This window comes from Hyla sarda, chromosome 3 (genome assembly GCF_029499605.1).
Source record: "Hyla sarda isolate aHylSar1 chromosome 3, aHylSar1.hap1, whole genome shotgun sequence".
NCBI lineage: Eukaryota > Metazoa > Chordata > Amphibia > Anura > Hylidae > Hyla > Hyla sarda.
The window spans coordinates 279,212,493-279,235,309 of record NC_079191.1 but is presented as its reverse complement, the minus strand read 5'-3'; the positions used below and the strand labels follow the sequence as shown (position 1 = coordinate 279,235,309).

Here is a 22,817-nt window from a genome sequence, read left to right as displayed (position 1 = left end):
TTCTATTTTTTAGGTAGGGGTTCAGGAGCATGGCGCTACCTGTTCCCCCATATGCGGCTAAGAGGCACGGGGCATAGAGTATGCACCGTTGACCCCTTGCCGCCAACGTCCAGCGCTTGGGATTGCACCTTTGGTCCTAGTCCCCCTAACCTCTTTGCTTGTCCCGCTGTCTCAGCCTGATGTGATGCAGGTGAAAATAGCTGACTGAAGACATCTTAGGTGAGTATTGGTGGGTTAGTATGTCCCCCCCTTTCCCTTTTTTTTTTTTTTGCAGCAGCCCGGTTCCCCACACATGTGCTCCGGTGCACCAACCGCGGCTCCTGTCTGCTGGGCTGCAGTCACGCGGCCGGTCTTTAACTTTTGTTTTCGCCTGCTGTGGGCACGCGGCGGGGAGGGCATTATTTGAGTCCGCGGTGGTGGCCTGCTCCTGAATTTAGCTCAGCCCACTCCCCGTACTCCGGGTGCGCGGTGAGGAAAGCATTAATTGAGGCTGCGGCCTGCTCCGGAGATTGGCTCCGCCCACTCCTCATTTCCCGGGCACGCAGGCTGGGCTCCCGCCTACCTCTCCCCGCCGGCCAATGAGACTTCAGGGGGGGTCATCTTCTGAGTACCTCCTCCCCTCGTTTCTTGCCAGTGCAGCTTGTTCCGCCCCTTCTCCTCTTCTGGCTCAGCATGCAAGTTCTCCTCAGCTGCTGCCTGCTTCTTCAGCTCCAGCCACAGGACAGCTGCAGCTTGCGTCTTCAGATCCAGCCTTTGGGACACCGTACCTGGGTGAGATTACTCAATTTTCTTGGCTGTCTACTCTTACTAGCACCTATGTCCAACCCCAGACCCGAACCTACCCCAGACAGGCGGCCACAGCCCTGGTCACTTATTACTCTTGTGTGGGCTGCAAGACCAAAATGCCCGGTGGTTTGACTGAGTCTACCTGTTGTACCTTGCACACCAATCCACCTGTCCCCCCCTCCCAGGATGCCCCCCTTGAACATGCGGTTTCCGCTCCACCTCCAGAATGGGCTTCTCACCTTTCCCAGTCAATTTCCAAACTGGCTAGGGTCTCCAGAACTGTGGTTTCTGCTTTGGAGCAGTCTTCCCTGCACACGCTCTCTAATCTCGATTAGTATCTCTCACAAGCGCCCTAAAGTGCTTTCCTCTCCGGAGTCGCATTCTCGGGAGGGGCCCTCTTCTCGTAGGTCACGCTTATCTTCTCCAACTCACCGGCAGCGCCCCCGCTCTAGAGGCTGCTCCCCTGGTATCCATCCCAGGTCTCTGACCCACCGTTCCGGGTCCACTACACCTCTGTCTAAGGCTACCTCCGCATGCTCCCGTTCTCCAGGGGAAGTAGCGGATGAGGTGTCGGATTCCACCTTGGTTCAAGAGGATCATTCTGCCGTGTCTGATATGAATGACAGCCTGGTGTCAGCCATTAGGCACACCTTTAATCTACAGGAACCAGGAACTTCGGATCCTGATCCGAAAGTCTAATTTCGCCGCTTGCGTCGTTCCCCTAAGGCTTTCAGTTCTCACATGGAATTTGACGTCTGCTGGATGCGGCTTGGAAGCAACCAGACAAGTGATTCCAGGGGAACAAGAAGATTCAAGCCCAGTTTCCTTTCTCTCTGGATCTGGTTTCCAAGTGGACAACCCCACCTGCCGTGGATCCTCCAGTTTATCGATCTACTACTCTGTCTCCAGCAGATGCAGCATCCTTTAAATGGTCACTCTCATTAAAACAAATTTTTGCTATTGCACTCCTTATGGTACAGGGGTGTGGAAATTTTATAAAAAAAACTACTTGTCCACGGGACTAAAATGGAGCAAAATCTACCTGTCCCTCATGACGATCCACTTGTCTCTCATGACGATCCACTTGTCCGGGCCAATTTTCGCTTTTAGGTGCTCATTTTTCCCTCCTTGCCCTATAATAGCCATAACTACCTACTGAAATGATACATTTTAATTTTTCAATAACATATTCTCCGAACCCAAAAAATATATAATGTAATATATATATATATATATATATATATATTACATTATATATTTTTTTGGGTCGGAGAATATATATATATATATATATATATATATTACATTATATATTTTTTTGGTTCGGAGAATGAATATATATATATATATATATATATATATATATATATATATATATATATATATATATATATATATAATATTAGGTGAAGTGAAATTGAAATAGTAAAAGATAATTTTGCAGATTTGGTGGTTTTCTTTTCTACGCCATTTACCTTGTGGTTGAGCTACATGTTAGTTTCATACTTTAGGCCGGCCTGAACTTTTTCAAATTTTTTTAATTGCCATTTTCTGACCCCTGTAGCTTTTTTTTCTCATACAAGGCTGTATGAGGGCTAATTTTTTGCGCCATAATCTGTTTTCTGTATCGGTAACATTTTGGTATTGATCTGACTTTTTAATCGCTTATTAACATTTTTTTCTGGGATATTATAAAAATAGCAATTCTGTGGTTTGGTATTTTTATTTTACATTTACCGTACGGGACACATAATGTTATATTTTAATAGGTCGTACAATTACGCATGAAGCGATACCAAATATGTTTATTTTTATTATGTTTGCATGTTTTTATATAGGAAAAAGGGGTGATTTGAACTTTTAACATGGAAGGGGTCAATGTTTGTCTTTTAAACTTTTATTAAAACTTTATTTTTTATTTTTTTTACACTTTATTCATCTGTATGAGGAATCTAATGATTCCTCCTAAAAGTCTAATAGAGTTATATTGAACTCAATTGATCTGTGAGCTCTGCAATCCATTGATAGAGCCTGGTCCAGCCAGGCTCTATCAATGACAGAGCCACGGGACAGCAGGGAACAGAGGTAAGCCCTCCGGCAACCTCTATAGTTGATCTCCCCCTGCGATCGTGCTGCGAGGGGGGGCGATCCACCCCACTAGCCCACCAGGGAGCATTCAAATGTCCCTTTAGACACCGCTGTCAGCTTTGACAGCAACGATCTAAATGGTTAATAGCCAGCCACAGCGATCGCCGCATGCTGGCTATTAGCGGCGGCCCCTGGCTACTGAAAACAGCTGAGAACTGCAGAGTATGGAGCGGGCAGGAGTTGGGAGCCCGCTCCATACAGACAGCTGAGCGCCGCATGCTGGCTATTAGCGGCAGTGTGAGGTGGAAACTTGCGCCCCGTGCGGACTTGCGTCCGCTCCTCCCCTCAGCTCTCCGAAGCTAGAGCTGTGTGGAGCGAAGGCAGAGGATGCAGGTCTGCATGGGGAGAAAAAAGGCAGAGCAGGGAAGAGAGGACGTACACATCTCCCCCCTCCCCCTGCTCTGCATTCTTAGGATGCAAGTTTCCACAGCTGGGGGCTGCAGAGTATGGAGTTGGCAGGAGTCGGGAGCCCACTCCATACAGACTGCAGAGCTTCAGCGCTTGTCAGGTCTGGCCCTGCTTGCCTGAAGCTGGGCTAAGGGCCGGAAAAATTCACCTGCCCGGCGCCCGGAACTGCATGTCCCGGGCGTCGGGCGATAGGAATTCCACATCCCTGTGGTAAATAAAAAATATTTCTAATATACGTTGTTTATAAAAAAATTTAGTTTTCTATGTTTTATTTGTGTTTAAAAAATCTGAGGGGTGTGTGTCCAACTAACAGCATATGGCAGTTAAGTGTGAGAAGAGCTATGATTGGATGAGGCTGGACACCCCCCCCCCTCAGCACTCCAGGGTGCATTTCCTGTGTTTGGGCTTCGGTCCAAAATCTGTGTGTGAGATGGGGGAAAATGTGCTCTTGAGCTTTTTTAGACAAAAATAAAACATAGAAAACTTCTTTTTTTTATTTTTTATACAAAGTATATTAGAAATATTTTTTATTTACCATGAGGAGTGCAATAGCAAAAATTAGTTTTAATGAGTTACTATTTAAGGATCAGACAGAAAGGAAGATCGAGAACCTGGCTAAGTTTGCCTTTGAAGTGGCAGGTTTGTCCCTCCTTCCCACTTTTGCTTCCGCCTGGGTGTCCAAGGCCGTTTCGGTTTGGGCTTCTCAGCTTCGCCAAGGCATCTTGTCAGGTGCCCCTCTAGAAGACTTAGCAGACCTCGCTCGTCAACTCTCCCAGGCTGAGGACTACCTCTGTTCAGCAGCACTGGAGTCCGTCTGCTGTACAGCATTTGCTTCTGGTAATTTGGTGTTGATTTGTCGCTCCATTTGACTAAAGGCATGGAGTGCGGATATGGCTTCGAAGAAATCTCTCATGGAGATGCCCATCTCCGGTACTCGGCTCTTTGGGTAGCACCTGGACGAGATCATATCTGAAGCAACTGGGATAAAAGTTCTCTACTGCCACAGAACAAAACTCGACGCTCCGATCCTCGCCGGAAGTAGTCTTCCCTTTGGCTCTTTACCTCGTGTCGTCCTTCCAAACAGGCGACCTCTCAATTGCGCAAGGCTCCCTCCTTTTAAGGCGCGTCCTCCACCCGTGTCCTCTTCTATGGTGGGAGGTCATCTTTCTCTTTTTCGGGATGTGTGGCTAGTGTAGGTTCAGGACTCCTGGGTCCGGGACGTTGTGTCCTATGGTTACCGGATAGAGTTCGCTTCTTTTCCTCGGGATCGCTTCTTCCGATCCCACCCTCCTCGTTCCTTCTTTGGCGGTGGCTTTTCAGGTCGTTTTGCGTACCCTCCTTGCTCAGGGATTGATTGTCCTTGTTCCTCCTGGGGAGTGTTTTTTGGAATTCTACACCAATTTTTTTGTTGTCCCCAAGAAAGGGGGCTCTGCCCGCCCTATTCTGGACCTCAAACTGTCACTTACTCCTGTGATATTTCCACATGGAGTCCCTCCGTTCAGTGGTCGTGTCCATGGATCAGGGGGAGTTTCTTTCCTCCGTGGATTATCGGCACATCCCCATTTTTCTGGCTCATCAGTGTTTTCTCCGCTTTGCCGTCCCTGCGGGCCATTTCCAGTTTGTGGGTGTTCTTTTTGGCCTGGCCACGGCTTCCATGGTTTTTACCAAGGTCATGGCGACAGGGATTGCCATCCTCCGAGCCCGGGGGATTTTGGTCCTTCCTTACCTGGACAATCTTTTGATCAAAACTCCATCCCGGTCCCAAATCTTGGAGAGCCTTCATCTCACGGTGCAGACCCTGTCCACCTTCAGCTGGGTGCTCAACCGGGAGAAGTCCAATCTTTCTCCCACTCAGTCTCTTATCTTCCTGGGTCTCCATTTTGACACAACGGCTGTTCTATATCATCTTCTGATGGACAAGCGGTGCTCACTGTCAGAGGGTGTCAGTCTTCTAAGATGTGCCCTTCCGGACCCGATTTGTTCCTGCTTGGAGGTGCTGGGCCGAATGGGAGCGGCCCAGTTCCGGTGTCTCCCTCTCCAGCTAGCCATCTTGTCCCATTGGGACAAGTCTCCAGCCACTCTGGATTGCCGGATTCTTCTGTCCTCCTCATCACCCACCCATTTGTTTTTGGTTCGGTTTTCTGTCCAAGGGGTTGTTTTCGGTTCCTTTTTGTCTGGTTCCCTGGGACACCTGCTGGTTTCTTTCTTTGTCAGTCCCCTCCTACTGCTTTGGGACTAAACTGATTAGCTCTGGGTTAGTAGGTGGGGTATATCATGCCAGAAGGGGCCGACTTTCTTTTTGTATGTTTAGTGTCAGCCTCCTAGCGGCAGCAAGATATACCCACAGTCTCTGTGTCCCCCAATGGATCCTCCGAGAAAGAGATTTTACGGTAAGCATAAAAAAATCTTTTAATAGACTGGAATAAATAAGCCAACTATAATATTAGGCAAGCACTAAGAAATTATGCCAGTGCTACAATTTTCACATACTGCAAAATATAAGCATATTAAGACAAAACAGAAGGAGGTGGTATGCAAATATAAATATTGCGCACTCAGGCTGCAAATATTCCATGTAAAAAATTACTATTAAAGTATATTGTGTATGTAAAACAAATAGGGGGAGATTTATCAAGGGATTTAGAGCATTTTTCTTTTGCTTACAAAAGTTGCACAAAAAGTTGCATGTGCGCCTAAGCAATTTTTTGTGCTTTTGTGGGTAAGCATAAATAGACAGACATTATAAATAGCCCTACCTGAGCAACTGTCAGTTTTCACTTTGTGGAATTTATGAAGTGCAAATGTCAAGTAAGCAAAAAAAAAAAATAAAAAAAAATTTGCAAACCCCCTCCATAGGTAATGTGCTGTATGAAGGTCTAAGGAAATACAACTACCAGTTCAAACATTGTATATTCAACAAAGCTGCAACGCTGGTTTTCGCTGTGTGTGCAATAAATAAGTGGTGCTTTAAAGGGTTTATGCTCATGTGAGCCAAATGTATTAAAGGAGATGTTCGGTGCGAACTATCCTTATTCCATCCTGCCCGGGCTGCAGAAAAAGAGAAAACAAACTTTCACTTACCTTCCTACGTTCCCCCAGAGCTCCGCCACAGCTGATCGGTCATCTGGGCTGTCTACTTACTACTTCCCTTAGCGCGGGACATCACACAGCGCTTTAGCTTTAGCTGAAGCGCCGTGTGACGTCCTGGGGTAAAGGAAGTAGGAAACAGACAGCCCGGCCGACAGATAAGCTGTTGCAGAGCTTTGGGGGAACGTAGAAAGGTAGGTGAACATTTTTTTCTCTTTTTTTGCACCCCGGGCAGGATGGAATAAGAATAGTGCACACCGGACATCTGCTTTAATACCCTGTGATAGTATAATAAATATGTCAAACATAAGCAGAACGAAAGCAAAAAAAAAAGACTTCAGAACTCGCTTACCAAAGCAACAATGATAAATGTCCCCCAATCTGTTTGTTAGTTATCTTAGTCCAGTGTGAACAGTGTTCTATGTTCCTGATCAGTTTGGTGTTTAACATTCAGTTCTTCTGTTCATCCCCTGCATTTCCTGGTTTCTGCTGTTTACTCATTTTATACCTTGTCATGTTCATTTATTCATATTTGCCATTATCTGGATTGCGGTTTATGAACTGTATGTTAGTACACTACATACTGCCCTGTTTGTGAGTTTATATTTTGTCTGGTATATCTGGTTGTTTGTAGTTTTCCTGTTCTGTTTCTGGCATGTGACCAACTATGTATATTATTTGATTTTACGCCCACTGCACTGTAGCAATAGCAGGTAGGGGGCCGGCACCGTGGTTGTCGATCTGCCGTTTAGGGCGGATGGTCAAGTTGGCAGGGAGAGTGTTATTAGAGACAGCTTAGGGCTCCCCCGTTCATGACAGAATCACCAGCCACCAATGTGCAGCAGAGCTAATGCCACACCCGAGCTGCAATAGGATGAGAACCTTAACTCTTCCAAGGCTAGGAATAATAAGAACAAGCGCTGTTCAGACATAAAAACCAATGTCTGAACAGACACAAGAACAGATACAGGCACAAAACTATAAAGTATCACTCAGTTGGTAGAGAAAAACAGACAGTATGGGAACAATGACAGACCCTTGTATCAGAAATAACTTTCTGTTACTATTTTTTACATCCAAAACAAGCAAAAAAAAAAAAAAAAAAAAGCTAATTTTTTTAATGAAAAATAGAACCATAACATAGGTATTAAAAATGGCTGTATTTTATCTAATAATGCACTGTATGAAGGTCTAAGGAAATACAACATTGTTTAAAAAAAATGGCTGTAACTCCATAAACATACAGCACATTAGATTTTTAATCTATCTGTCCATTCCTAAAACTTATTTCATGGATGTATTTTTCTTTTGATTTTTATCATGTGTGAACCCAGCCTTAATGCTGGTCAGGGTATATTAAGTGTGTATTCTTATCTTGTTAATTCAACTGATTGCTAGCTTATATTTATTTTTTAAATCGATGTTTTCTAAAATATTTATAGCTTTATATTATACATCTTGTTTGGTTTATCTACCAAGGCAATGTAAATATTTTGAGTCTCCTACGAGTAGGGTGCTTTTGTTAGCATCTATTCACACATACAGTATCCTGGGCATATTTTATGCTGAAGATTTCACTGAAACTAAATGACTGTACACAACATCAAATCTGCAGCTTTAAATTTTAAGAATTAAATGTACTCATGACACTGTACATGTGAATAGACCTTTAAAGGGGTTCTCTGACTCTAGACATTTTATCCCCTATCCAAAGGATATGGGAAAAGATGTCTGATCGCGGGAACCACCGCAATCTCTCCTGCAGCACCCCATGTCATCTGCTGCACAAAGCGAAGTTCGCTCCATGCCTGATGACTGGCGATACAGGGCCCGAGTATCGTGACGTCATGACCCCGCCCCCTCATGGCATCACTACTCCACCCCCTTAGTACAAGTCAATGAGAGCGGGCGTGATGGCCGCCATGCCCCCACCCATTTGCATTGAGGGAGCGGGGCGTGATGTCACAAGAGGGGGCGGGGTTGTGACCTCACAATACTCCAGCCCATGTATTGCCCGTCGTCCGGCTCGGAGCGAACTTTGATCCATGCAGCAGAAGACACTGGGTGCTGCAGGAGATATCTCGGGCGTTCCCAGTGGTGGGATCCCCGCGATCAGACATCTTATCCTCTATCATTTGGATAGGGGATAAGATGTCTAGTGGCGGAATATCCCTTTTAAGGTTTTTTTTCTCTTGACCAGATTCAGAAGGGTTCTTGAAATATGGACATATTTTCCAAAACAGAATTAGATTTATCCTGTGTATTCTCTCTTACCAGTTTATCTCTAAAGCAGTCTCTTTCACTTAATGATTTGGAGCAACATTTTAAAGAAATCCGTAGATTAGTGGAAGATTGTAACAAGACCTTAGATCTGGAGGAGCCACAGAGCAAATCACTCCTATGTCGTTTCATGATGCCAGATGAAGAGAACCCACTGACCTCTCAGGTATTTACTCTGGAGTGTTTAGCTGCTGCATCACAGTAAGGTGCCATCAAGCTCTCTATGTATCTGGCCTTTGTAGCATTGATTGCTTATCTTCTGGAGCACAAGTATCTTGTATGGGACAACATTGCAGTACCTTGCATCTGCTCTACCTAAAGTACTGTACAACAGCGCAGGTACATTAAACATTGAAGAGGCTACAGCCCCTTTTAAACTGATTGACTGGGTGCTAGTGTAATATTGATACCTGGGGATAGGCCAGTTTATTGGATGGAAAGCTACTTTTAAACATGACTATGGACTCGCATTACTTAACGCATACCTGTCAGATTCCACACAAAAAAAAAACTTATGTTACTCAGTACCTCATCCTGATAATGTACATGTAATTTGCATGTCTCTATCACCCATATTTCACTAGAAAATAGCATATTACAGCTGCTCAATGTCTTTTTCATCTTGTCAAAGGGAAGGGGTGTGTCCATCTCTTGTCCGCACTGTGATGCCCCCTCCCCCTCCCTCACTGAATTTTTTTTTTAAAGTAGTATTTTAGAAAAAAATGTTTGCAAGATGTACAACACATAAAACGTTTTTATATCTGACAGTGCCCATTTAAGTGTGGGTGGTTGGAAACTGCACGGGACATAGAAGAAAGATTTTGATACAAATGACCTCAAACACTATTTTTTGATTATGATATTTGCTAGCAAAACAAGTGAAACAAAAACCAATGTCTCTCAAGCATATAATGTCTTCTACTCTCTATCAACCACACCCTATTGCCAGATTTTAAATAAAACTTGATGAAGAGAATGGTTCATACTATGTATGTTCACAAAGGACACACACGCTGTGGGTATTCTGTTCTGATTTGCAGGCACAAAATATCCAGCAAGAATTGGTGTGAATTTGTTGCGGGTTTGCAACTCTTAAAGCTGTTACAGAACAATGCTCATTTTTTACTTTGGGACAGCCATATACATGGTTGCTAAATGTCTTCTGCAGGGGAAATGTGCATGCCCATTATCGAGTAAATGACTGTTTGTTTGAAAAACAATATTCATCCTGTGTAAAAGGCCAACGATCAGCCAACAAATTAGAAAATATTTGTTGGCTGATCTTTTGTGCAGACAATAAAATCATCAATAATAGCTCTTAAGTAAGACTGCGGCCAACAGTGATGAATTTAAGGGCCAAATAAACAATCCAGTGATAGTTTATATGGCCTTATCACACCACTGAGCTATGTGAAAGCTTATAAAAAGATCCCCAATCACAGAGCTCAGTATCATGGAATTGTCAGTCCATCTTTAAGGGCTTTTAGACACTTAGAACAAAGTGACATTAATATGTATGTAGAGGCATAGAATTCTTGTACTAAAGGTTCCCCTCACCTGCATCCTCATCTTCTCCCCTCCTTTGTTTAAAATTGGGTCTTAACTATGTAAGGAATGATCATGGTCTAAAACTTTTTTTTTTTTTTTGGCTATAGCTTCATATTAAGTTTAGTGCAGGGGAGTGAATCAAACAGGTAGACAGACTCATAATGTTCTGTCTGCCTCCATAGAAAGGCAGGAGACCAAGGAAGGGATTTATGAAGCCATTATGCTTCAGGCGTTAAAGGAGTAGTCCAGTGGTGAACCCAGTGGTGAACAACTTATCCCCTATCCTAAGGATAGGGGAAAAGTGTGAGATCGCGGGGGGTCCGACCGCTGGGGCCCCCTGCGATCTCCTGTACGAGGCCCTGACAGCCCGCGGGAAGGGGGCGTGTCAACCTCCGAACAAAGCGGCGGCCGACACGCCCCCTCAATACAACTCTGGCAGAGCCGAAGCGCTGCCTTCGTCAATCTCCGGCTCTGCCATAGAGATGTATTGAGGGGGCATGTCGGCCGCCGCTTCGTGCGGAGGTCGACACCCGCTATCTGGCCGGAGAGCCTGGCCCCCGTACAGAGAGATCGAGGGGGGCCCCAGCGGTCGGACCCCCGCGATCTCAAACTTATCCCCTATCCTTAGGATAGGGGATACGTTTTTCACCACTGGACTACCCCTTTAATGAAGTCACAAATTGTTTTGTGAAAATTTGAGACTTTTTGAGGGAGTTACGCCTTTCTTGCCATTTTGCAAACAGTGGATGGGGCTTAGTGTTACAGTCATGGCTGTAAATGTTGGCACCCCTGAAATTTTTCAAGAAAATGAAGTATTTCTCATAGAAAGGATTTCAGTAACACATTTTGCTATACACATGTTTATTCCCTTTGTGTGTATTGGAACTAAATCAAAAAAGGAGGGAAAAAAGCAAATTGGACATAATGTCTCATCAAACTCCAAAAATGGGCTGGACAAAAGTATTGACACCCTTAACTTAATATTTGGTTGCACATCCTTTTGAAAAAATAACTGAAATCAGTCACTTCCTATAACCATCAATAAGCTTCTTCCACCTCTCAGCCAGAATGTTGGACCACTCTTCCTTTGCAAATTGCTCCAGGTCTCTCTCATTGGAAGGGCGCCTTTTCCCAACAGCAATTTTCACAGGTGTTCAATGGGATTTACATCTGGACTCATTGCTGGCCACTTCAGAACTCTCCAGCGCTTTGTTGAAAATCCATTTCTGGGTGCTTTTTGACATATGTTTAGGGTCATTGTCCTGCTGGAAGACCCAAGATCTTGGATGCAAACGCAGCTTTCTGACACTGGGTTGTACAGTGCGACCCAAAATCTGTTGGTTATCCTCAGATTTCATGATGCCTTGCACACATTCAAGGCACCCAGTGCCAGAGGCAGCAAAACAACCTCAAAACATCATTGAACCTCCACCATATTTCATTGTAGGTACTGTGTTCTTTTCTATGTAGGCCTCATTCTGTTTTCAGTAAACAGTAGAATGATGTGCTTTACCAAAAAGCTCTATCTTGGTCTCATCTGTCCACAAGATGTTTTCCCAGAAGGATTTTGGCTTAAGTTAATTTTGGCAAAATGTCGACAGATAGTTTGCGCTGACACTCCCTGAGCCTGCAGGACAGCTTAAATATCTTTGGAACTTGTTTGGGGCTGCTTATCCACCATCCGGACTATACTTCGTTGACTCCTTTCATCAATTTTTCTCTTCCGTCCACGCCTAGGGAGATTAGCTACATTGCCATGGGTTGCAAACTTGTTGATAATGTTGCACACTGTGAACAAAGGCATCTAGATCTCTGGAGATGGACTTGTAACCTTGAGATTGTTGATATTTTTACACAATTTTGGTTCTCAAGTCCTCAGACAGTTCTCTTCTCCACTTTCTGTTGTTCATGCGTAGTGTAGTACACACAGACACACAATGCAAATACTAAGTGAACTTCTCTCCTTTTTAGATGATTTCAGGTGTGCTTTTTATATTGCTTACGCATGTTACTTGCCCCAGATGAGTTTAAAGGAGCATCACATGCTTGAAACAATCTTCTTTTCCACAATTTTGAAATTGTGCCAATAATTTTGTCCAGTCCATTTTTGGAGTTTGGTGTAACATTATGTCCAATTCGCTTTTTTTTCCTCCCTTTTTGGTTTAGTTCCAATACTCACAAAGGGAATAAACATGTGTATAGCAAAACGTGTTACTGCAATCCTTTTCTGTGAGAAATACTTAATTTTCTAGAAAAAATTCAGGGGTGCCAACATTTAAGGCCATGACTGTAAATGAACAGGACAACTGCAGTTTGGCAGATTTACTATAGGTAACACCAGTAAGTAGCATGAACTATAGCGGAAAGCCACACTAGCTCGGAGCTAGTGTAGATTTCTTAGAGTAGGGCTCTGGGTTGCCAATGGAATCTAGCAGCATCTGGAGTATACTAAAGACCTGCAAGTACACCCGTTTTTTGTAATTTCCTCCATAGTGTTACTTTCTGCTTGCTTTCTTTTTATATGTTAGCAGATTTCTAGAACACAAAACCGGAGATCATGTTTAATGTGGCATTACCTAAAAGTAATGTTCATGGATCTCATTGCCTTTGCCCTCAATGAGTGATGTGTAAAAAGAAGTACACCATATAGCGGACACCCAATAATTAAAAAAGAATAACAATCTTTATTTATAAATGACAAAAAACTACATCTAATCAGACAGATTGACATTTAAAAAGGTACAAACGCCCTCCCACAATAGGGAGAAGCCCCTTAGACTCCTCCCAGGGCACCTATATAATCTGTATCCCCTGTTCTATCCCACACAGCACCCCTGAGGAAGTCACCCACAGGTGACGGAACGCGTGGGGTTCCAGGAGGGCACCTCTTTGAATATGCTATTATTTCGTGCTATCTCTGGCTCCTCCATCTCCCAGTGCCTCAATATATATTGATAATTAGGATTGCTACCCTTCAGGTTGTATTATTATTATTTCTAAGGATGTATAAATTGAATTTGGCTTTGGGGTTCTAATATGTATTGTTTTTGATTACCATCATATTGGTGGGCCAGCTTGTAGGATAGTACAGGGGATGCGGATTAAACAGGTGCCCTGGGAGGAGTCTTAGGGGCTTCTCCCTATTGTAAGAGGGCGTTTGTGCCTTTTTAAATGGTTTTTAAATGTCAATCTTTCTGATTAGATGTTTTTTTTTTTGTAATTTATAAATAAAGATTGTTGTTCTTTTTTAATTATTGGGTGTGCGCTATATGGTGGACTTCTTTTTTTCTTGTTGTTGGATGTGCAGTATAGTACACAGAGTAGCGCCCCGTTAGAAATACCTTGGGGCTGAGCCTGCTTATTGTTTTATGCACACTGTGAGGTGTCACATCTTTGACACATAGTCTATGTTGATATCCTAAATGCAAATAAGCGCAATTTAGGGGCTAATCTGCAGCATTCAATGTGAAAATCTTAGGCCAGGATCCACAGGAATAATGCATTTGGTTTTTTTCTGGCAGTTTTTGGATATCTGTCACTGCAGTTTTTGACCCAAAGCCAGAAGTGTATTCAAAAGGAATAGGACACATAAAGGAAGGACTTTCACTTCTCCTCCATTGTGGATCCACTTCTGACTTTGGCTCAAAAACTCCAGTGACAGTATTCCAAAAACTACCAGAAAAAAAACCAAGTGGAAACTTAGCCTTAGATTTCTACTGTGGATACCACTATGCATTTTTCCTATGTATGTATGTATGTATGTGAACATACGGTATATGTTTATTTAAAACCTTAGGCCGTTCTTCATCATTCACCATCTGTGTTGAAGCTTTGTTATAGCAGGACATGAACGAAGAAGAAAATACTGTAGTTTTTTTCTCCACTCAAACTTTGCAATGGACACTCCATAGGTTGGGATCAGTGGAATCCGTTAGGACCTGTTGGTGTCAGTTGTGTGCACTGTTCAGCTTAGTTTTTTCACTCTTGAAGAGACTCTATGATGGAGCTGTCACGCATGTAACTTAAAAGGGTACTTTTTTTTTTAAATAACTGGTGCCAGAAAGTTAAAAAGATTTGTAAATTACTTCTATTTAAAAATCTTAATCCATCCAGTACTTATCAGCTGCTCCACAGGAAGTTCCTATCTTTTTGAATTTCCTTTCTGCCTGACCACTGTGCTCTCTGCTGACACCTCTGTCCATTTTAGTAACTGTCCAGAGTCGGAACAAATCCCCATAGCAAACCTCTCCTGCTCTGGACAGTTCCTGACATGAACAGAGGTGTCAGCAGAGAGCACTGTGGTCAGACAAGAAAGAAATTTAAAAAGAAAATAACTTCCTGTGGAGCATACAGCAGCTGATAAGTACTGATAAGTAATTTACAAATCTGTTTAACCTTCTGGCACCAGTTGATTTAAAAGAAAATGTTTTCCAGCAGATTACCCCTTTTAAACTTAGTGTTATACTTACAAAAAACCTTTGTATAATCATAAGGAATGCCATATTTTTCTTGACAGAAGGAAATGTAATGAGAGTTGAAGAGGTTGCAGAGTTTTATGACATCTTGTCTAGACACGATTGCCTTCTCCAACAGTTCTGATTTTCAATGTGACTTTCTGGAAGCCTCAGACAGGGCGTCTAAGGTCATCGAATAATTTGTCATAGTGGAGATAGATAGCTAATAGACACTCAGTAACAAGGCAACATGACCTTGTCTAGAACTACAGCTGTTCCATTTCTGAGGATTTCATAGTATTACCATATCATATCAATTTATTATACTTAGTGGTTATTAAACAGACATGTTCCTTACTTGAAATACTTGTTTTATGAATTAATTCTAAGATAGAGTTAGCAAAATATGTATTTCTCGGTCGCTCTTCATTGGGGGACACAGAGACATTGGGTATACAGTGACCCCTCGACTTATGATGACCTCGACATATGATCATTTCAACATATGATGGCCTCTCAGAGCCCATCGTATGTTGAAGGCAGCCTCGACATATGATGATGCTGCTGTGTGTCGGGGCCATCGTACAAACAGCTATCTGACAGCGCTGACAACTTCAGCAACTGACAGATAGTTGTTTAATGTCCCCGTGTGCCCCGTTCTGCCTCCTGTTACTCACATGCTGTCCTGCTAACTCATGCAGGCTTCCACTGTGAGCTCCGTGTAAGCCCCGCCCCCCCAGTGCCACCATAGCCAATAGCCTGCAGCATCTTGCTGCAGGCATCCAATGAGCTGCCGGCTGCCCTCCCCTTCCTTTCCTATAGAGCTGTAGTCGGCAGGATCGTAATGGAGGACATTCTGTCCCCCCTGAAGGTATTTAAAGAACTGTACAGTACTGTATGCAATGTCACACATCACATACAATACATATACACACACTATACACCCCATACATCAATATTTCCCTATCAGTGTGCCTCCAGCTGTTGCAAAACTATAACTCTCAGCATGCCCAGACAGTCAATGGCTGTACATGCATGCTGGGAGTTGTAGTTGTGCAACAGCTGGAGGCACCCTGGTTTGTTAAACACTCTCCATACACTCCACATAAAATGGTCATCCCAGAACCAATTGGCAGTTTCCCATAGAGATATGTATTCAACATACAATGGTTCCGAGGCCCCAGAACCAATTACCATTTTTACATAGACATATGTACTCGACATATGATGGTTTCAACATATGATGGTTCTCCTGGAACCAATTAATATCATATGTTGAGGGACCACTGTACTCTCTTGCCACTTGGAGGCGCTGACACTAGGGAAAAAAGTCGGCCCCATCCATGCAGGATATATACCGGCCCACTGAAAGTGAGGTAATCAGTTTAAGCTAGTGTCAGTAGGAGGCAAGACACAGGTCTGGGAGCTCCCCAGGCCTGTTCTTTTTTTTAAATTATTTTCTAGTAATGGCTGTTTAGTTAGCTTTTTTTCCTCACTTTTTGTTATTTTCAGGTGGGGGTTCAGGAGCATGGCGCTATCTGTTCCCCCATATGCGACAAAGGGGCACAGACATAGAGTATGTACTGTTAACCCCTTCTCCCCAGTGCCTGGAGGTTGTACCCTTGGTCTGGGCCCCCCACTGCCCCTGCTCGCCCCGCTATGTTAGCCTGGTATGATGCAGCGTGGCCATAAGCTGGTTGAAGATGCCTGGATGAGTATATGAAGACTGTAGGTGAGTATATCATCCCCCTCCACCCGCCGGCCTGCCAGTGGACTCACAGTTACGGCAGCCATTTCTGTCTCGGATCAGCCGCCAGCTTTTACAACAGCTCCCTATACTTTCTGCGGCCGCTGATTTTCTTCTGCTGGTCGGATGTCCTCTGGCGCTTGCTGGCAATCAGGACCCATAATGATGGCAGGTAGCTCTGCCCCCCTTCTCCCGTGCTCAGCGCTGGAATCTGGAGACTTAATGAGGGAGGACTCTCTCCCCCCTCTGTTGGCGCTGTCTTGGGAGCGCCGGACAGGAAAAGCCCAGCACTTTTCGCATCTCATGAACGGAGTTTAGCTCTGCCCCTCCTCTCGCAGCGAGCCCTCCAGGCTTAGGGCGCTGCAGTAGTTGTTCACGCTACCAGGGATGTCAGAGGCTGTCTCCCTCTGACTCCCTGGTTCAGGGCCATTTCTCCTCCAGCTCAGCGGAAGCCAGGCACGGTTGTCACACAGACGAAGTTTAGCTCCGCCCCTCTCCTTCCCCCGTGGAGCGTCCAGGCTTGGGGGTTAATGCCTGGAATTTGCGGGGCGCCCCGCGCCAGGTTCATTTATAGAAAGGATTGTCTTCCCCTGGTCTCTTTGACTGGAAAACGCCCTCTAGCGGCTGTTAATGGTATTGTGTTTTTATGTGGCTCCCTCTGTGGCAGCTCATAGCTATTACATTTTTTTGCCCAAAATATCAGATTAATATCTGCTGGGTCCTTTTCTGGGACTGTATATGGGGTCCTCCTTTTTTTTTCCCCAGGTGCCCTTACAGGGCTTTTGCGTTCCTGGTGGAAGCCTAGGGCCTTTTTGGGGTTCTTCCCCCAATGGTCATCCATCAGGGGAGGGTTCTTGGCGTGTGCATTCCCTCCTCCACAGGTCAATGATCTCCTCATATCTGCCGCATCCGCGGTTGACATTCCGGTACCCCTCAGCCAGTGCTATGTGTCCGATGGAGTGACCTGTTGAATACTATGGACCCATACCAGTAAGCTAGACAGTGGTCTGTATGGTTCCTCCGCCACCTGTCATTTCTCACATGCCTGATGTCTCTGTGGCTGGAGTTCCGGTACCCCACTACCAGAGAGCGGTGTCCGAAGAAGTGCCCTGACGTGTCCTGTGGACCCTATATAGGGCGATTGGGATGCCATCCATGGCTCCTCAGCCTCCCCTGATCTCCCAGGGTGGCGGGGATTCTCTCAATGGCTCCTAGGCCTCCCCGTCCTCCCACCTACGACCAAGGGGGCACAGTGATCGGCGATATGACCTTTCTACCGGTAAGTCAGACTGTCTGCATATTTCCTGCACCTCAATTGTCCTTTAGCTCTTTAGTCTGTGACTGCAGTTCTGGTGTGTAGCACCATTAAGAGATGAAGTGTGGGCATTTCCTGCAGGTTCTATGGACCACGCAGCAGCACTCTTTTTTTTTTTTTAAACATTCAAAACAACGTTCTTATTAAACAAAATCAGGAAAAACATTCTAGATTTGCAAATGACAAAACATCTTGGCAAAGCATAAAAAGAAGGTAGAGCATGCTCTGTGCACAGCAGGGAATATAACGAGATAACATTTGCATCAAACACCTCTAAACTGGGCATGATCTATGCCTATTAGTGGTTAATTGTTAGATAATGTCTCCCGCTATAACAGCCAATGGCGAGAGGAATGTTCTGGAGGGAGGGAAAAGGATAATGAGGATAAAGAGGGGAGAGGAGGCGAAGAGGGAATTGGGAGAGAAAAGTATAGTGGGAACCGGAGAAAGAAAAGAAGCATGCTAAGGAGGGGTAAGTGGGGAGGGTTAGGGGGGGGGGGGGTGACAGGGGGATAAATACAAACACAAACAACACAGGACCCACTCTCCTTCGGTCACCATCAGACCAAACACCACAAACGAACCCCCACTCATCTACTCGACATCCGGAGGCCAGAGAAGAGGTCCCCCACACCATTTAAGAGTTTAATCCCTCCTATAAAGCGGCCAACCATGGCTGCCCTATAGCTACGTATCTCTCCTAGTGACCCGATGAATCAGCCATCAATTCCTCCATACGGCAAAGAAAAAGGATTTCTTTATACCATTCCGAGATGGGGGGGGGGGGGGGGAAGAATCCTTCCAGCACTAAGAAATTTCAGTCCTCGCTGCCATAAGGAGGAAGTGAGCTAGGACCCTAGAAGGGGTTCTTCTAAATGTCGGTAGGATAGACAGAAGAAGGACCTTGTGGTCGTTAAGGTGGGACACACCAGAGATAGAGGCTATGCTGGGTAGTACAACAGTCCAGAAGCTAAGCAGGGAAAAACACAACCACCACATGTGGGACATGGCACCACGGGACCCCTCACATCTCCAGCACAGGTCCGGCACCGTTGGGTACATTCTATGCAGGACTGCAGAGACCCGGTCAGTATTTTATAGTTAGTTCCCTGTGCCCTACAGGAGATAGATAGCTGGTGACACAGGGTGAAACCCGCGGACCAGTCCGTCCGAGCGAAAGTAGTCTGCAACTCCGACTCCCAGGCCGCCACAAACTGGGTTGGACTCTGAGCGGCCCCCTATTCATGAGGAGCCCATAGATCTGAGAAACCGTCCTGAGGGCCGGGAAGGCAGAGGCACGCATCTGTTAAGGAGGCAGGAGCGGTCTAGCAAGTCTCAGACCATCTGGATCGATAAATCCAGTTTTAGAGACATGCCTCTTGTATGCTGTAATCAATTCCCTGGTAACCCACGGTAGTTCCTTTTGTAACCTAGTCGGGATTGCCCTGGGGGGGGGACAGCCACGGGAAGGACGTGACCTCAAATCTAGTTGCACTCACCTCAACCCCCACCCATCTCTTTGTAATGCGACCATGAAAGAAGTCCAAGAATCTGGTTAGCGTGGCAGCGATATAGTAGGCTTTGCAGTCCGGGACCGCCAGTCCACCCGCTTGCTAACGGCGTGTCAAGATCTGCTTGGCTATTCTCGATTGGCATCCCTGCCCAGATGAATGCTCGAAACAGTTTATCCAACCTCTTAAAAAAGGGGATGGGGATGGCGACGGGGACAGCCTGAAAGAGGTATAGAAAGGCTTAGGAGAACATACATTTTTAGAATATTAGCCCTGCCCAATCAGGAGCATGTTCCAGAGGTCCATTTCTTCAGGTTACTGTAAATAGTCGTATAGAGTTATACAGGTCTGTATAGTAATGTTCAAAGGCCTTCAGGATCTCACTAGTGAGGTATGATTTTCCCCCCCTGAGGCATGGCGATGGAAGGGACGTATAACGCTGCCCTCTTGTCTCAATGTCCTAGCCAAGTACTTCCCAGGTTTATTACCCCCAGAGCATCGCTGTCTATATTGTTTGAACCGATCATTCAGCAGAACGCAGATGTCATGACGTGTTTTTTAATTAGGGCTCTCAAAGACTATTCCTGTTGGAACTTCTTATGTTGAGCCTCTAATGAATTCAGCATCTCAAAAAGGAGACTCAACTTTTCCGCTTTCGCTTTTTTAAGACTGGAGCCGTGGCCTATTAATACTCCTCTCAGAACGCATTTAAGGGCTTCCCATTGTACAGGGAGCCGTGTCTGGTCCATATTATGGTCAGACTGAAAATGAGCAATTGTTGACTAAAGGTCAGACAAACATAGTGTGTTGAGGAGGAGCAACTCATTAAGACGCCATGTAAACTGCGGAGTGCTGAGTGAGGGGATCTGAACTGTACAAGAGACTGGTGTGTGGTCGGAGTGAAACAAGTTACCTATCTGAGTGGAGGACAGTTAGGGTAGATGAAAATGAGGCGGGAAAATATAGTCTAAGCTGCTATAGGAGTGATGGGGGCTGGAGTAAAATGTGTAATCTCTATAATGCGGATGCTGGAGGCGCCACACGTCTCACAGCTGCAAGGCGTGCAATAGTTTCCGGAGTCTACTGAGCTGTCGGTAGGAGATGGCTGAATGCTGCGTGGACGCATCCAGCAAAGGCTCAAGAGTTAGGTTAAAATTGCCGCCTAATAGCAGCATACCCTGCACAAAAGAGCATAGGTCCTCTAGGGTTCGCATCAGAAATGAGACCTGAGAGTTATTTGGAGCGTAAACAGTCGCCACCGTCACCACCTGGTCCAGGATCATTCCTTTAACAAATATCGAGCCTAACGGTCGACACGGACAGCTAGCATGTTGAAAGGTAGCAAGTGGTGAAAACCCACTGAAACTCCCTTTGAGTGAGACTCTTGAGTTGGTGCTACGGTACCAGGTGGGAAAATAGCGACTGATCCGCTCTGGAGTTAGGCCTGTTTTAGAGTGAGTCTCCTGGAGACACAAGATCTTAGTATTTTTGTTTATGTAAGTGGTATAGGACCTGGGGCACGCTAAAACCCTGAACATTCAGGGAAGTTACCTTCAATTCGGCCATCTAATGGGTAGAATGCGGAGCGGGAGTGTGGGACTAGCAGTCGGAGGGGGGGTGGTTGGTCCTGGAGCAACGAGTTCTGTGCAAGAAACAAGAAAAATACAAGTAACTCAGAAACAAAAACAGAAAATAAAGAAAAAAGCAAGAACACTTGCAAATGTATCACTGGTGGCAAAACAGGTCATCCGCCAAATAGGTGTACGTAACCTACAGCAGCCCTAAGTGGGGGTAGAAGGGAGAGCAGAAAGGCGCTACTAGAGTTAGTTGGTAGTTGGTAAATATACTAAACGGGAAAGAGGGATGAGCGTGTCCGCCCACGGCCTAGAGGAGACTAGAGTGAGGGCCCCGGAGGAGCCACGAACTAACACTGATGTAGGGGTATAGAAAAGATCTAGTACATTAGGAGACTATGGAGCACGGGGTGTATGCAAATAGGGGCAGACATATCGGGGCTAGTCCAGGAGGGGTTCTCTCATCTAAGAGAAGACGACTCTGAGTTTGGCCCCATCAGCAGAGGGCAGCTTTTCTAGCGGGATCTAGTCCTTTCAAGACTCCATCATGGAGCCCGTCGGTCTGGGGTGCTGTCGTCTCGGTCTCTGAGATAACTGTCCTCCAGGTGTAGGGCACCTCGTCGTGTCCTGCTGCGAGGCCCTAGGCGCAGGTGGAAGGGTATAGGGGTCTCTCAAGCAGTCCAGGAGAGACACAGGAGGGAGACCGAGGGTGGAGAGGAGGAGTGGTAGGTCTCCAGGGGTGCGAAGATAGGCCGCATTGTCTCCAGCAGTAACATGTAGGACAAAAGGAAAACCCCACCTACAAGGAATGTGGCGGTCTTGGAGCAGACGTAGAAGGGGTCGCAGCAGAACCGTCTGTTGGAGAGTATGCCTGGACAGATCCGGGTACAGTTGTAAGGTAGCTCCATCAAAGTCAATATCTCCTCTTTGTCTCACTTTCTGCATAGTTTGCTCCTTCAGGGTATAGTGGTAAATGCGTCAGATTACATCTCGAGGGCGGGCAAGGTCAGTTCTGGGTGCTTTCAACGCCTGGTGGACTCTATCTATTTCAATATTCGTTTCAGGAGGGAGTCCTAGGAGCATGTTGAAGATTCCGATGACCGTGGAAGAGAAGAGAGTAGCTTCCGGGAGTCCTCGGATACGGACATTGTTCCTGCAATTTCTATTTTCCACGTCATCAGATGCTCTGCCAGTGCATGATGTGTGGAGGTTTGAGTATTCAGGGCATTCTGCATCTCTCTCATGGAGTCAAGGACAGTCCCTTGAAAGTTCTCTAGGGCTCTTACCCTACTCTGTAACTCAGCTAGGTCTTGCTTAACTGGCTGAAGATCCTGGCGCCAGGTGTACTTCAAATCTGAGACCATGGCGGACATATCAGACTTCGTGGGGAGAAGTGCCAAAGTGCCTGCAGTTCTGGATGACCCTTCTGGGAAGCAACTGCCTGTGCAGGTGGCGGGAGCATAGAAGACAACTGGTCCCTCACTGAGGTTGGGGGGGTACTCTCATATCAAACAGCAGGCTGTGGGGCCGTAGAGCCTGCTGATTCAGGGGAGCAGGACTCTGCTTCATTAGACTAAGTAGCTGTACAGATGAATGCTGAGGTGAGGTGGAAGGAGGCTTCTGGACCCCTCTAAGGCTTGTCACCCTCTCCTGATGGAGCTCGATCCAGATCACCCCCCATAAAGCCAGCTCCTGTCCCCCTGGGTGATTCATCCTCTGAGGAGGACATCTGTGTGTCAGAAGAGGGGCAGCCCATCTGACTCCTAAAGATGGAGGGGATGCTTTGGGACGGAGACTGTGATCTGGCACTCAGCTCAGAAGGTGAGGATGGCGGCTTTGGGCTCCTGGGCAGCAACTGGGTAGTGGTCCCCTGGGCCCCTACCTCGACGTCACTGAGCAGTGGTGGGTCCGTCAGGGTAGGGTCCATCTCACTCTCCCGGGCAGCAGATGGAAGGAGAG

The 22,817-nt window shown here is 45.7% G+C and overlaps 1 protein-coding gene across 4 annotated transcripts in view; it reads left to right on the top strand.

The window, feature by feature from the left end:
* PEX3 (peroxisomal biogenesis factor 3) overlaps positions 1-22,817 on the top strand; it is an 82,650-nt gene that overhangs the window by 35,715 nt on the left and 24,118 nt on the right. For all 4 annotated transcript variants that reach the window (XM_056566731.1, XM_056566734.1, XM_056566733.1 and 1 more), the window contains one exon: positions 8,707-8,875. In XM_056566731.1, coding sequence (XP_056422706.1) covers positions 8,707-8,875 — 169 coding nt within the window. The remainder of the gene's footprint in view (positions 1-8,706; positions 8,876-22,817) is intronic.